Source organism: Haliotis rufescens, unplaced genomic scaffold (assembly GCF_023055435.1).
Source record: "Haliotis rufescens isolate VD_foot unplaced genomic scaffold, xgHalRufe1.0.p SCAF_148, whole genome shotgun sequence".
NCBI classification, from domain to species: domain Eukaryota; kingdom Metazoa; phylum Mollusca; class Gastropoda; order Lepetellida; family Haliotidae; genus Haliotis; species Haliotis rufescens.
This window is the reverse complement of record NW_025963833.1, coordinates 155134-172221: the sequence shown is the minus strand read 5'-3', so window position 1 is coordinate 172221 and position 17088 is coordinate 155134. Positions and strand designations below refer to the sequence as shown.

At 37.0% G+C, this 17088-nt stretch overlaps 1 protein-coding gene across 1 annotated transcript; it reads right to left on the bottom strand.

The window, feature by feature from the left end:
* Positions 1–6768: 6768 nt before the first annotated feature.
* On the bottom strand, positions 6769–14990 carry LOC124110524 (DNA-directed RNA polymerase subunit beta''-like). The gene is made up of 4 exons (XM_048395804.1): positions 14940–14990; positions 8903–9447; positions 8565–8607; positions 6769–8124 (listed from the first exon to the last, which is right to left on the bottom strand). The coding sequence occupies exons 1-4, from the start codon at positions 14988–14990 to the stop codon at positions 6769–6771; spliced, it is 1995 nt and encodes a 664-aa protein (XP_048251761.1).
* Between the last annotated feature and the right edge of the window lie 2098 nt (positions 14991–17088).

Below are 17088 nucleotides of genomic sequence, written 5' to 3'. Positions count from 1 at the left end.
GTGTGTGTGTTTGTGTGTGTGTGTGTGTGTGTGTGTGTGTGTGTGTGTGTGTGTGTGTGTGTGTGTGTGTGTGTGTGTGTGTGTGTGTGTGTGTGTGTGTGTGTGTGTGTGTGTGTGCAGCGTGGTGTGAGAAGAGAGAGAGGGAGAGTGAGAGAGAGAGTATAAACAGCGGGGCAAAAAGAAAGCAAACATGAAATTGGACTTGACCAAAAAATGAAAACATTATGAAAACGTTACAAGGCTAAAATGAGTTCAAAACACAACTATGATACCATATCAACTACATCACCATAAAAAAAACATTTCTTGTTTATTTTATCTTAAGCTACCATCAAACATGGGTGTATACTTTCTTTTGCCCGGCAGTTTATACGAAACTGACATTTACATCCAGAAGATAGACAATAATTATTACTCGCAGTTCGTATATCTTGTCTCCAACAGACAATCACACACAATGTGTGAACCAGAATCCATATATATATATATATATATATATATATATATATATATATATATATATATATATATATATATATATATATAATATGATAAATGTTTCTGTTAGGTAATGAATGTTTCTGATAAGTCTCGAACATCAATCGTTGTTCCAATACATGCCGTGAATCATATATTCAAACTATATACAATCGCAACTATTTTCCCGACATAATATTGAAACATATATGTGTATGGACATACACGTTGCATTATTCTCAACATCTGTCGACAATATCCTTCTCGTGTGACTTTAATCAATGGCCATGCAATGTTCAGATCAGGTTAAACGTCGAACAAATTTCGTTAATGTTTTTTTCCTTATTTCCAGTTCATCGAGTTTCCGATCTAATTCCACCGATGGCATAGAATTCAGAAATAATCATCAGTACATTTTATTAAATTTGTGATTTGAAATTTTCATAACACCCCTAAAAATTCACACTGAATTTATCGTGATAGTTCGCCCTGATGCGAGTCATATCCCGCAGTTTATAAATATTTCGTTCATCAACCCATCAATATCACATCAAGAACATACATATCTGTCAAATGATTTTCCCAAACGTTTTTATTAAATTATATACACAGGATGTGATGTCGTATTCAACCATATTAATTGATTCAAGCCCGTGGTCGACCCATCCCTAGACAGATAGTTCGCGACGTATCTATCACGATGCAGTTGATGAGCTTGTCCTAATTATTTAGCCCCTGCGTAAATTGTACCGCGCATGCGCGGAGGCGGCGGAAATGGGAGATAGTAGATGTGGAAGGTGTGTGACCGATTTCTCGATTGTCAACCTGACCTTTCTGTAGTGTTTTTGTGAAACTGTGACAGGCTAATTCGGGGTCGTTATAACTCGATTGCTTATTCCATAGCATGTGACGTGTCATGATGTTGTTTTGAGCTAATCTTAGACTGTTTTCATTCGGCCTTCTGATGTGGAGGCAGGAAGCCCCCTGTCGGCGTTATATAACGTAGACTCTGCACTACAATAAACACGTCTGAAAAATTGCTTTCGTTTCTCACCCTTAAACATAACCAAATTATAATTATGTTAGACCAAAATTATGCAATTAAACATTCAAGATCGATTAATTGTTTTAAAAAATGAGAATTATTTTATATAATTTAAAAAAAATGATGCATACATTGGAAACGGAAGAATTCGACCGGCAAGAACAAATGATAATTAGAGCTTAATCAATAGAATGTTATTTCTTCAAGAATCAATATCTACAAAAAAATTAGGTTCTTTGTCTTGGCAGTCCGGTCACAACCGCAAAATGCTGACCATTAATGTGACCATACGTGCAGATACTGACAGAACTGGCAGCGGGAATTTGCGAGCGCCAGAGCAAATTCGGGGCTAATTGGCACTCCGCTCTCTACAGGAACTAATGCCAGGTCTCTTTACTGGGGTCCGCGGCACATATAATGGACCAGCTAGCCGTTTATCAATACATCACGATGACGGACGGGAGGTCTGCCTGAGAAATATAAACTCCCGACGAGGCGCTATCGATTTTCCGCAATCACCAGACAATCATCTAAGAAATAAATACTGGCCACCATTCTAAGGCAGTGACGTCACTGGCGCGTAAGAAATGACAGGAAATTCGTCTAATTCAATCACCATCCTTTGATATAATATTTTATAGCCTAGGCTATAAAAATAATGAATTAGCAGCCCAATTAAAATAGCTCCGTCTAAAACGACAGTATACGCCGAGTGTCCGAATTTGTCTGAACGAACATTCAGAATGTCGTCTGCTTCATCTGCAAACGCGAAGCAGTCTCACTCGACATCGGAGAACTCTGCGGTTGTAAATCAATTCTCAAGCGAACCCAGTCCCCTTATACAGAGATGGCGACCTCGTTTCCGCGGGGAGCACTGGTATGTTGACGTTTTAAGCGCCCGGCCAAGCCACACGGTAACTCGCGCCAAAAATGTTATCAGTCGAGTTATTTCCGACAAAAGCAGACGATCAATACGGACGGGTCCATTTCAATATGCAAAGGGGGGTTAGGTATGAGAGACGAAATTCCTTTGTGGTCCAGAGTGCATCGATGTTTGAATATGAAGAAATGGCGATAACTGTTTGGTAATAAACCGTTAGTCCATATGTCAAACTACACCGCTTCAATATTCGTCTGATCTTATTTTCAAATAAACAACTTGTGTTATCTACGAAAGATAGCTCACTGCTCGGTCTGAGATATATCGGAACGTTTATCGCTACCTTGATTTGTCTAAGTAGGACACTGTTTACACAACTGATATTTTCACTAATCAGTTTCAACACCAAAAAGCTCTTTTAAATAAACTAGTCTCGCTGAAATACAAAACTGCCAACGCTCCCCTCTGTCCTTAAAGCCAAAAGATGCATCTTTTCAAACAATGTCCGCATTAACTTGAAGTCCGAAGCGTGAACAAACATTTCAAGCGATGAGCATAAAACTGTCTAAAGGTTTAAGGAGTGGGCGAGCAAATACTGTTCAACACTGCATCAGCCAATCGCAGCCTTGTGCTGCGATTTAATTTATAAATATTAAGGAATAATCATGCAGAAATAGTTTAATTCGATTATATTCCAACAAGCGTTATTTAAACAACATGTACAAATTAAGAACATACTTAAAATAACAGTAAACTATCTCCTACGCTACCTGTTATGTTAGACAAGACCCTGAGCTCATAGAGAAAAATATTAGGTTTACAAAAAGCGTATCATTTACATGAAAATGGACACAGATGCGAATTTATTGTTGTTAATATCGCATTTACATGCATTCGCACAACCCGTGCACATGTAGGGTATGGTTTTGTCTCGGTGTGTTAAGCACGACCTAATCACGTGACTTTCGTCAAATACAACAGGGATTAAATATGTTGAAAGCGACACCCGAAATGTTTTCTTAAGTAACGGTATCGTTGTCACAGAAACCTGAGAAACATGGTGAACATGTTCACATAGTAGATGTAGAATGTTTCTATATACATGCATTCACCTGGAGGATTCATTACAACTTCATTAGCTTTCGTCAGAGACTATATAATCTATGGTCTCTGCTTTCGTAGACAAAACACTCTGTGCTACAGCTTATTTACTTATTTGACTGTGATAGCGCACCTATTTGTTTACAGTTTTAAAGCTACAGGATAAAAACAACATTATTTAGTCAAAGTCTTCTAATGTCATTATTAAAACAAGACAACTTTGAAAATATAGTCACGAGTAGAAAGTGACATTTTATATGAATTATGGTGACTATTACGTAACAATCTAATATTGTCAAAATGATACATTTATCATATCATAATGACTTTCATCACAAACTTTCATTCATGATAATATAATTTTCACGACTATTTTGTCTTTCACGCCCAATTGAATCTGTTTCGGCGGTTAATCGAGATTATTCCCTGAGATGACATTTTATATTTACAAGCAATATTTAATATATTCATCGGACGTGTTAATAATTTGAGAAGTGTATGCTATATTTGTTAGTTACTAGTGACAAACACAATAACTTGCCAAAGATATTTTCAACAAATGTGCACACAATTATAAATGTTTGTTTTTCACTGATTACTCGTTAAATACTCTAAGAACACTAAGAGACATGTAGGAGTTACGGAATAGGGGTTTGATGTTGTGATATGTACCCTCAATGTTCAGTGGAGCTTTTCCGTATGTTAAAAATATAACTGCCGTGCCAAGAAAGTATAAACTTGAAAATTGGATTTGACCCCAAAAATACAAAAGTTTGCAAAAAGTTATAAGGCTGAACACGTCAGCAAAACAAGCATAAGGTCCAAAAACATAACTATGATACCGCATCACATGCACCCCCATCGAAAGATCCACATCCCCATTTCTTGTTGGTATTATTTTAGCTACCATCAAAGGGCGTGTACGTTTTTTTGCCTGGCAGTTTAAATGCATAACTGAAAACTTCATTGAGACAACTATTATAATTTTGCAGCAAACAAACCTTGTGTTTTTGCAACAAGCAGGTAGACGGTGTACCAAGTGCATTGTGAAAGGTTACATATCTTTACATATTGCGGCAATCTACAGAGGACAATTTTTTCATATGTCTGTAAAACATAACATGATAAAATAAACCTTTCAATAACATTCACACATAACTTAAAATACGTGATATTAAGAAGAAATATAATTGTTTCATTAGAAAAAACAACATTATTTCACCATAACTCGCAATTATCAAGGTACGCGAAGAAAAGTACGTTCATTAAAATGACATCAAATGTGTCACCAGTGTTATAAAGTTATTTGTTTTATAACCATCAGCCTGATTATTCTCTTTCAGTTTTTATAACAATCATTAAAAATAGATCGTACGATGGTGTCCAATACTGACATATGTCAGGTAAAAATTGTAGTTAGATGTTTAGCTGTTTTGGTTATTCGATTACAACATAATTCATATAATTCAGCTTCGGTGATAGATTTTAATTATTGTGGATAAAATACTTCAATTCAATTAACTTTTCTTAATTTGAGAGTTAAAATTCGACCATGATTCGTAAGAATAAATAAATCATGACAATACGCACCATTTCACATGGTGCAGGAAAGAATTTACATAGAAATATATTCGCGATAACAGACGGTGAACAAATAATTATGCATATGCCATTACGTAGATAAGATTTATCTATCTATGCATACTTTACATATCGCCGTTATTACTAATTTTTTATTACTCTTAACATATTCTGATTATTTGTACTGTGTTTGTTTGTTTGTTGCTTAACGCCGCACTCGGCAATATTGAAGCTATATAAGGGTTGTCTGTAAATAATCGAGTCTGGACAAAACAATCGAGTCATTGACATCATGCGCATCTATCTACGCAATTGGGATACGATGACATGCATCAACCAAGTCAGTGAGCCTGACCACCCGATCCCATAAGTCGCCTCTTATGACAAGCATAGTAGCCTTTTACGGCAAGCATGGGTTGCTGAAGACCTATTCTACCCCGGATCTTCACGGGTCTATTTGTTTTGTGAGATTTGGACAAACTTATTTTAATTTGGAAATACAGAGTATATGTTTATAATTATCTACAGATATATTAGAAGTAGCACTTGCTCATGAGAGACGAGTCAATAATTAGAGAGTAACCAACACGCTGTTGTTCCGATGACGAAATGTTACCTAATTGTGACGTCATGAAGAATGGATGACGTCATATTGTACTGTTCTCAACGAAGTTTCAGCTGATCAATCAGCACTGACAGTTGCTAAAATGTGCAAAACATCGGGAAATTATTCCTCTCAATGTTTCTACTTTTAATGGTAACAATTTATCTTAATCTTACATTGTATATTTCATAACTAAAACTGAATGGCGAGAAATACTTGGCACAGTAAACTACGGTTATAACGAACCCAAAGGGACTACTTATTTTAATTCGTTATAACCGTAGTTCTTTATTAGTACATATACAGCATGACTACAGCAAGTAGTCGGGACCAAAAAGTAAGTTCGTTATATCCGTCAGTTCGTTATAAGCGTGTTCGTTATAACCGTAGTTAACTGTATTATTAAGCAAAATAGAAACTTGGTTTTAATAAAGTAGGATATATGATTGGTATCGCCAAAAAGAGTAAATGTTTTATATCTACAAAAATACATTTCGATATAATTAAAAAATGTATACACTTGAAATAATTAAAAATGATATAAACTTTCTATTATCTAGAAAGGTGTATACATGTACTGGACATTAAAAATGCCACACTGATAATCAAGAAATACATGTGTATTATCACAGTTGCTAGACCTGAAATTAATCTCATCTTACAACGCGAACAAAATAATAAATACAATAACAATAGACATGACAAGGCGTTTATATCGGCATCTTCTTTAAAGTTTGGCAAATGATTTGTGTTATTAAAAATATATATTCATTTTGTTAATTACTTCTTGTTGATTTCAATTTACTGAGCCAAAGGTGTTATTGTCTCATAGACAAACTGATCAGAGTTGTGACAAATCCTAAAGTCATTACAGAAATGTATTCTCAAGAATAGGTCTGTACTGTCGGCGTTGCACAAAGCCGCTGCAGGTATTGTTGACTGACGTCACGACATAATAGACGCGGTCTAACTTTCGTTCGTTTACTGTCTTCTGGATCAATACCACACGGAATAATCCAACAGAAGCCAGAGACTACATTGTTAATGGCAGTGTATCGACTTTCCGACTCCACATGCGCGTTATATAATGTACTGGTTGTAAGGGAAGATGTACTGGTTGTAAGGGAAGATGTACTGGTTGTAAGGAAAGATGTACTGGTTGTAAGGAAAGATGTGCTGGTTGTAAGGGAAGATGTACTGGTTGTAAGGGAAGATGTACTGGTTGTAAGGGAAGATGTACTGGTTGTAAGGGAAGATGTGCTGGTTGTAAGGGAAGATGTACTGGTTGTAAGGAAAGATGTACTGGTTGTAAGGAAAGATGTACTGGTTGTAAGGAAAGATGTGCTGGTTGTAAGGGAAGGTGTACTGGTTGTAAGGAAAGATGTACTGGTTGTAAGGAAAGATGTACTGGTTGTAAGGGAAGATGTACTGGCTGTAAGGGAAGATGTGCTGGTTGTAAGGGAAGATGTACTGGTTGTAAGGGAAGATGTACTGGTTGTAAGGAAAGATGTACTGGTTGTAAGGGAAGATGTGTTGGTTGTAAGGGAAGATGTACTGGTTGTAAGGGAAGATGTGTTGGTTGTAAGGGAAGATGTACCGGTTGTAAGGAAAGATGTGCTGGTTGTAAGGGAAGATGTACTGGTTGTAAGGGAAGATGTACTGGTTGTAAGGGAAGATGTACTGGTTGTAAGGGAAGATGTGTTGGTTGTAAGGGAAGATGTGCTGGTTGTAAGGGAAGATGTGCAGGTTGTAAGGGAAGATGTACTGGTTGTAAGGGAAGGTGTACTGGTTGTAAGGGAAGATGTACTGGTTGTAAGGGAAGATGTACTGGTTGTAAGGGAAGATGTACTGGTTGTAATGGAAGATGTACTGGTTGTAAGGAAAGATGTGCTGGTTGTAAGGGAATATGTACTGGTTGTAAGGGAAGATGTACTGGTTGTAAGGGAAGATGTACTGGTTGTAAGGGAAGATGTACTGGTTGTAAGGGAAGTTGTACTGGTTGTAAGGGAAGATGTACTGGTTGTAAGGAATGATGTACCGGTTGTAAGGGAAGATGTGCTGGTTGTAAGGGAAGATGTACTGGTTGTAAGGGAAGATGTGCTGGTTGTAAGGAAAGATGTACTGGTTGTAAGGAAAGATGTACTGGTTGTAAGGGAAGATGTGCTGTTTGTATGGGAAGATGTGCTGGTTGTAAGGAAAGATGTACTGGTTGTAAGGGAAGATGTACTGGTTGTAAGGGAAGATGTACTGGTTGTAAGGGAAGATGTGCTGGTTGTAAGGGAAGATGTACTGGTTGTAAGGAAAGATGTACTGGTTGTAAGGAAAGATGTACTGGTTGTAAGGGAAGATGTGCTGGTTGTAAGGGAAGGTGTACTGGTTGTAAGGAAAGATGTACTGGTTGTAAGGAAAGATGTACTGGTTGTAAGGGAAGATGAACTGGTTTTAAGGGAAGATGTGCTGGTTGTAAGGGAAGATGTACTGGTTGTAAGGGAAGATGTACTGGTTGTAAGGAAAGATGTACTGGTTGTAAGGGAAGATGTGTTGGTGGTAAGGGAAGGTGTACTGGTTGTAAGGGAAGATGTGTTGGTTGTAAGGGAAGATGTGCTGGTTGTAAGGAATGATGTACCGGTTGTAAGGAAAGATGTACTGGTTGTAAGGGAAGATGTACTGGTTGTAAGGGAAGATGTGCTGGTTGTAAGGGAAGATGTACTGGTTGTAAGGAAAGATGTGCTGGTTGTAAGGGAAGATGTACTGGTTGTAAGGGAAGATGTACTGGTTGTAAGGGAAGATGTGCTGGTTGTAAGGGAAGATGTACTGGTTGTAAGGGAAGGTGTACTAGTTGTCAGGGAAGATGTACTGGTTGTAAGGAAAGTTGCACTGGTTGTAAGGAAAGATGTACTGGTTGTAAGGAAAGTTGTACTGGTTGTAAGGAAAGAAGTACTGGTTGTAAGGAAAGTTGCACTGGTTGTAAGGAAAGAAGTACTGGTTGTAAGGGAAGATTTACTGGTTGTAAGGGAAGATATGCTGGTTGTAAGGGAAGATGTACTTGTTGTAAGGGAAGATGTGCTGGTTGTAAGGGAAGATGTACTGGTTGTAAAGAAAGATGTACTGGTTGTCAGGAAAGATGTACTGGTTGTAAGGAAAGATGTACTGGTTGTAAGGGAAGATGTGCTGGTTGTAAGGGAAGATGTACTGGTTGTAAGGGAAGGTGTACTAGTTGTAAGGGAAGATGTACTGGTTGTAAGGAAAGTTGCACTGGTTGTAAGGAAAGATGTACTGGTTGTAAGGAAAGTTGCACTGGTTGTAAGGAAAGAAGTACTGGTTGTAAGGGAAGATGTACTGGTTGTAAGGGAAGATATGCTGGTTGTAAGGGAAGATGTACTTGTTGTAAGGGAAGATGTGCTGGTTGTAAGGGAAGATGTACTGGTTGTAAAGAAAGATGTACTGGTTGTCAGGAAAGATGTACTGGTTGTAAGGAAAGATGTACTGGTTGTAAGGGAAGATGTACTGGTTGTGAGGGAAGATGTACTGGTTGTAAGGGAAGATGTGCTGGTTGTAAGGGAAGATGTACTGGTTGTAAAGAAAGATGTACTGGTTGTAAGGAAAGATGTACTGGTTGTAAGGAAAGATGTACTGGTTGTAAGGGAAGATGTACTGGTTGTAAGGGAAGATGTACTGGTTGTAAGGGAAGATGTACTGGTTGTAAGGGAAGATGTGCTGGTTGTAAGGAAAGATGTACTGGTTGTAAGGGGAGATGTGCTGGTTGTAAGGGAAGATGTACTTGTATGGGAAGATACATGGCAATGACGCACGAACGGATGGTGCCGTCACGTTGGAAATGTAAACTTAACCTATCTTGAATCATTACTGATGTTCTTTAGTATAATTCATGACAACATAGTATAGATGGGCAACGTGTATACATGTTTGTTGGTTTGTTGTTGTTTACCGCCGTACTAAGCAATATTACTGCTATATGACGGCGGTCTGTAAATAATCGAGTCTGAACCAGACAATCCAGTGATTGAAATCATGAGCATCGATCCGCACAATTGGGATACGATGACATGCATCAACCAAGTCAGCGAGTCTGACCACCCGATCCCGTAAGTCGCCTCGTGCGACAAGCATAGACGCCTTTTACGGCAAGCATGGGTTGCTGAAGACCTATTCTACCCCGGATCTTCACGGGTGTATAAATGAATAACTTCTGTATTGCAGATGTAGCGACGAGTAGATTACTCTTACGTCACTGCCCTTGTTATAAACATGGTGATCACTAGTTCTTTCATGTTGTTCTGCTACCGATGGGGCAGGACAGGCTTACCCTTTCCGTGAACACCCGGTCCACAATGATGTCAGTGATCCATTCATATAAATTTTCATCGCTATTTTGCCTTTTACGTCCAATGGAATATATTTCCTTGGATAATGAAGACTGTTCTATTCCCTGGCGTTGAGGTTTAATATCTATAGTTTCATAGTCATGTTCTAAATGCCATAGACATATCTTAACATGAAAGTTGGAAACTATTACTAAGTTTACCATTTATTTCTTTATGAAACTCTTTTTTTTTAAAAATAAGAGACCCTACAATATATTCAAAAAAGTTGGAATCATGGCTATTTTTTTATTTACAGTAAACTACGGTTATAACGAACTCAAAGGGACTACTAATTTTAGTTCGTTATAACCGTAATTCGTTATAAGCATATATACAGTATAACTACAGCAAGTAGTCGGGAATAAAAAGTTAGTTCGTTATATCCGTTAGTTCGTTATAAGCGTGTTCGTTATAACCGTAGTTTACTGTACATGAAATTGTCTGCTTTGTCTTAAGTTTACAAAATATCACCAGAAATATTCATGATCCCTAAATTCTTTGTTCAGTATATTTTGAGATCGTACAATATCTAACTGTTACTTGCTGAAACCATATTCGACCCCGAAAAACACCAGAGAATAGTCAGTCTCTAATATCTGCCGAAACAGATTCTCTAGGAAATGGGAGGGGGTACTCATAAGGGGGATATTAATCTGCAGTTTTGTGTGGCGGTGTGTTGAAAATGTATGAAAAAATTACGCAATGCTTATGTTTATAATCGCATGATTGTATCGAAAATCTCGACATTTTACGTTCGGCAATGGGTTTATTTGTTGAGATGGTATGTTAAAATGCTCTGTTTACATGAATATTAATGGAAAACCCAACTAACATATTCCGGAAGGAATACTTCCTGATCGGGACGTTAAAAAAACGCCAAACCAAATTACTCAGTTTTGCTGTTTCATATCGCAAGTGGTAAGTGTTTTTTTCACTTCATATTCCCCTGAAATGTGTTCGGGGGATTTAAGGCTGTTTCATAAATATAAACAGTGTACAGGGAAGTTTATGTGATACGAGTCAGTTTTAAAAAAAAAATCTGTATTTGCTGAAGATGATAAGCGTTAAAGGTAATCTCCTTGACGGATCCCACATAAACCTTCCGTTCACAGTGAGTAATAGGAATAGCGAAACCCTTAGAGTGTTCATCGTGATCGCACTGAGAAACAAAGTGTCACCCAACACAATTTAACCAAGTTCTCACTAACTATACCCCACTTTTGTTGACTAGGACACAGGCAAGATGAACACATTTACATTAGGATGATGTTTTGTATGTACGTGTAATAATATCAAATGTTTGATTTATCTGCAGTCTACTATTTATTGCATATTTGTATGGTGCATTGTATTAGTATATGAAATTATCATATACTTTCTGATACCGCACATAACGTATCAACATCACGCAGCATGATCGTATTTCTAGGAACAGAAAAAAACGAAATGGAATTGCATCGCATTTGTAAAATGTTTACATATAACATGACACGTGAGATATTCTTATGACACTTAGTTGCGGTAAGTAGTCTAGTGGTTCAAGCAACAGTTCGTCACGACAGGGTATTGGTTCGATTCTCCACATGGGTACAATGTATGAAGCCAATTTCTTGTGCCCCCCGCCGTCATATTGCTATAACCATTCTCATTCACTCGCTCTCATGACACACCCGACTTGCATACTTGAGAAGAAACTTTCGGAGATGATAAGACATATTTATACACCTATACACCCAATTACTGGTGATAAAGGAGACGGTATAGGAATTTCGAAATACTTTTGAGTAAGTTTAAAGTATTAGCGATTTCCCCCCTATATTTTTACAAACATGTTCATAATATCAGAAATCACTTGTGAATTTTAACCTTAATAGTTTCTGGTTTGTCATCGCAACAACACAATAAATATTTCTGTAAATATTAGGTTTACCGGTGCTCCTAAAAGTATTTCGCACAATTTTGGTATTTAACGTATTTACTTTGCAGATACGCTTCTCGTCGCTATATGGCTGGAATAATGTCGACGTTACATTTTAACTCATTCATTCACAGACAAGATCCAGGAATCGACGACAGACTACTTCTTAATATGTTAATGACATGCTGACCATTTACACCTGGTGTAGTCACTGATTTTCAGTGATCCATTGGTATAATTGTGTTACGCCCTTTGGATCCTGTTTCGGCAGATAGTCGAGACTGGTTACTCTCTGGCCTTGATGTTTTCAATATATGTTTAATCTTAAATCCACATTTGATTTTAATGTATTTGTGAATAAGTATTAATGTAAATATCCCTGCATGTGCTGCAAATGTCTTCATAACTTACAGTGATTTACTCAACACCACCAACCCTTGGGAATAGTAGGAATGTTGTGGTGTCTGTTGTTGACAAGGAGACATCCATCTTGTCAACTCATGCCAGGCAACCATGTCAGCTCCGACACATACAACATTCTTAACATGACACGACACATGTAATTGATCTGTACTGGCTTCGACTTGACACACGCAAAATGCTGACCTGTTCGAAGATAATTGTCGAACACTGTTTTGACCTTGTACTTGAAATTATTCTATTTAATTAAATTATTTAATTTTATTTAAATTATATCCACTGGGAACAGAGTTTAAAGAATGCGATTCCTGACCATCTTGATCAGTTATTCAGTGTCCAAAAATCTAGTATGTGTCCAAACGGATATTGATATCCGAATATTAACAACAAAACAATTACAACACTGATAGAAATGTTTGTTTAGAAGATGTTGAGGAAAACCCTTTGAGGAAAACCCTTTGGAATCAATGTATGGCAACAGGAAGAAATAATTTTCATCTGTCTTCATAATTTGTGAACGTTATTTCACGATGAGCTGGATAATGTGTCAGAGATTATTTACAGAGATGTTGAGGAATACCCTTTTGAATTGAAGTATGCCAACAGGAAGAAATAGTTTTCATCTATCGTCACAATTTGTGAACGTTATTTCACGATGAGCTGGATAATGTGTCAGAGATTATTTACAGAGATGTTGAGGAATACCCTTTTGAATTGAAGTATGCCAACAGGAAGAAACAGTTTTCATCTATCTTTATAATTTGTGAACGTTATTTCCCCATGAGCTGGATATTAAGTTGTAATCTAGAAAGATGACTCCTGTCGTTTCACTGGTCTTGTTAATACCATTTCAATTACTGAATACCAGGGTTTATTCATGAATCATACTGAGTTTTTTGTCCAGTTTAATGGCGTGAAAGTACGCTTATCACTCTGATCGTGTGATAAACCTAGTCACAATTTTATTGCAACCATGCTATTAATATTTAACTGTGCCACTGACACTCTGATACAAGATGCCCTGTATAACACAGGATTTCAGTTTCACTCACTCACTCACTCACTCACTCACTCACTTGTATGTGTATATGTAAACAGATGTGTTATAGAGGATCACCTCCACCTCATAATGCTGTGTGCCCGATAATTTAAAGCGTCAAAAAAATTTCCATAATCATAAAAAATCTCAACGCTGTCGAGTCGAGTGTATAATTCCGACTATATCATAAGAATGTGTTTATAAACCAGTTATCAAATGGTGATGATACCAGAGTCCACTGAATGAGTCCATCATAAACATGTGTTTATTGTTTAATCTCACATAACTGTAATGAACAACACACTCCCACCAGCCAACAGTTACTTGATAACGGTACAGTCCTGTCTGTAACAAATAGTCGTCTCATTTTCAATTCGTTCAACAGAACATCAAGACGGTTGTACGAAATTTCAAATTTGAACTCCCTTGCATATTAATATATTATGGAGAGTGTCTGTAAATGATGTCAAACGAGGCACGTCTTCGTTTTGTCATACAAACATATTACTCAGTGCATCGAATAGAAATATAACGGTATCAGACATGCCACATTACTTGGTATTTGTGTGTTAACAGTGGTAGCCGGCCTACATTCATCACTTCATACTATACTGAAGAAAAAAGATGGGGTATTTTGGGGGATATTTTTGTAGTGACGACTAAGCACACAATTTCATAAAAATATTCATCTCCCTAACTTTTTTGTTCAGTATATTTCATACTTCCTTCATGAACGGAATCGAAAATTTATTTGGCTATATTTAATTAAATTATCTTTGTGTTGAAAACTACAAGTCTGATTATTATTTCATTCCCAAATGTGCCTGCCGTTGAAAGTGAATGTGGATATATGCCTGATATATATTACAGCCTTGTCAGTGTTGAAGGACGTCAGTATCTGATGTTGACACCCTGTTTGAAGTAGGGGAACTTAGTGTATCCATATGGCTATCTAAACCTGGTCGAACGCTTTAACCCATAGGCCGAATATACGTAATGTCACGACCACATGGAAATACCCAATTTAGCTTCTGAAATATCAGTAACTTTTAACGGTTTATATGATATCTAAATATTCCGAAAATGATTGTGATTTAAAATATCAACTGTCAAGGCAATTTCTTTACATATATTTATTTAAAATCGATGATTGTATGTGGTAAATGTAGGTCTCAGGGATTGTTTGTCTTTAACGAAGAAATATATGCATATGTTACGAATAGAATTTGTTAATATTCAGCAATATCCAGTGTTTTTATTTGTGTTTATTTGTTTGTGAATATTATTTTTTAATCATTCACGCTTTGCGGTGTAGAAAGTGACATCGTACAATTGATCGACAATTCTGAGAAAATATTTTCATTGTCAACATTGCCCGAACTTATCAGCCTGTCGGGATTCACCGCCTCTCCGCACGGAGAAGGCTTCATTTGACACATGCATGCATGTCACGTGGACGCCCATGCATGTACATTTCATTGTTCATCACATGAGCTCCCTGCTTCCGCCTTCCGTTGCCAGCTCCCACATCTCTCCGCATCCTTCGTTCATGATGCTCTACCCAATACCCACAAGTCACGCACTCACCTTTATTTCTTTATAGCGGAGTCGGGGAGATCTAGGTCAAACGAGTTTCAAATATTTGCAGACAGGGTTTGAATTGTGTCCAGCCTGACACCCCTCATCAATAATAGGATCGACCATCGTCCTAGAAACCGTTGCTAGTGGCGATGCGAAGGATTCGTTCTGCTTGTCAAGTTTAATGACAGCACACATGCAGGGTCTGATTAAAACAGCCATTACTGAGGGACGCATCAGGGGCCGTCTCAGCGCCAATATAGCCAATAATTTGAACATTATCTTGTCAGGTTTTTTATGACCGAGTCAGACGATGATGACGTCACGCGAAGTATTATCGCTGGAAAGAAACGAGGTCGATATTTCTCACGTTGTGTTAAAATAGTTTGATTTCTAACAGGCGTTCGTTAGAATTTACCGAATGCCATATAAGTAAAATCTGCGTCGTAATTTACATATTTACGCCATTAAGTGAACATTGTCAGATTGCGTGCGCACAAAGAGATAAGGTGTGTTTTATTATAAACGCTTAGACAGGGAAGGTTAACCTACAATTTCACTGTGAGTCAAGTCGAGTATATTTCAAATTTGAATAATTGAGGTATTTTCAAACCCTTGTAAGACGTATATACCTACTTATCCTCGACACGACAAGACTCACAACATTATTATGTATGTATTATGTCATATTTCTTTTAAATAAAACATCTTTTTTTACATACTTATTTAGTTTCATCATGCTTTGGTTTTTTTTCGTTATAAATTATTTTTCTTATGGCAAAGAAAAAATACATATCTAACTAATTCATTGGATGACAAGATCATCGAATGTATAACTACACATCACCCGTCGTCAGTTAGAAATCGTTTTTTTTCATGAATTTATCATGAAATACGGTTAATTTGTTTATTTCGCAGTATAAATTTCAGAACACAAGGTTTTCCTTGACTATTTCTCATAAATTTAACTTCTTCTAAAATGAACTTGTCGTTACGTCATTGTATTTGATTAACTATATTTGATTTTACATGATATGAATCATCACTGATATAAAATTAATGTGTCGAATTAATCTTTGAATCATGCGTAAATGTCACAACGCATCTTTAATTCATGTTCACTTATTAAACCGTCAGATTCAACATAATTGGTAAAAATGATCAAACACATAACTGGATATTTTATTTTGAACATACAGTAAAGTACGGTTATAACGAACTCAAAGGGACTACTAAATTTAGTTCGTTATAACCGTAGTTCGTTATAAGCATATATACAGCATAATACAGCTAATTATCGGGACCAAAAAAGTAGTTCGTTATATCCGTCAGTTCGTTATAAGCGTGTTCGTTATAACCGTAGTTTACTGTATTCGAAAACGCCTTCATCGGCATAACAACATACCTCTACAAGGATAATTGTCTCAAAGCACTTACACCCGAGGCAATTTTTCGAAATTAACAAGTACATCTGTCAGAATAATTTGTCCTGTTTTTATATTGTAGAGAAAGCGTTAAACATGTGACATTTATTTGTTAATTGCAGGGGAATAACGGTTGTTACAAACAGATTATTAATAAGGAAATTACGTTTTAAAATCGCGTATCAAATTGTGATGGTTTTTATACACCGAGTTAAAGAATTACGAATAAGCTAGTGGCGCACGCCCCCTGTCATAGGAGAAATATTTATGATTGAAGTGTTTTATTAAATATAGATGGAAAAATATACACGATTAATTTCCGAGTATGCATTTTGGGGGGTGTTTATTTGTTGTAGAGAGGTGTTTAAACTACTGCTGGATTTTATGATACGAATACCACATATTGAGGAACACGTATTGAGGAACACGTATTGGGGAACACGTACTGAGGAACACGTATTGGGGAACACGTATTGGGGAACACGTATTGAGGAACACGTATTGGGGAACACGTATTGAGGAACACGTATTGAGAAACACATATTGAGGAACACGAATTGGGGAACACGTATTGATGAAAACGTATTGAGGAACACGTATTGGGGAACACGTATTGAGGAACACGTATTGGGGAAC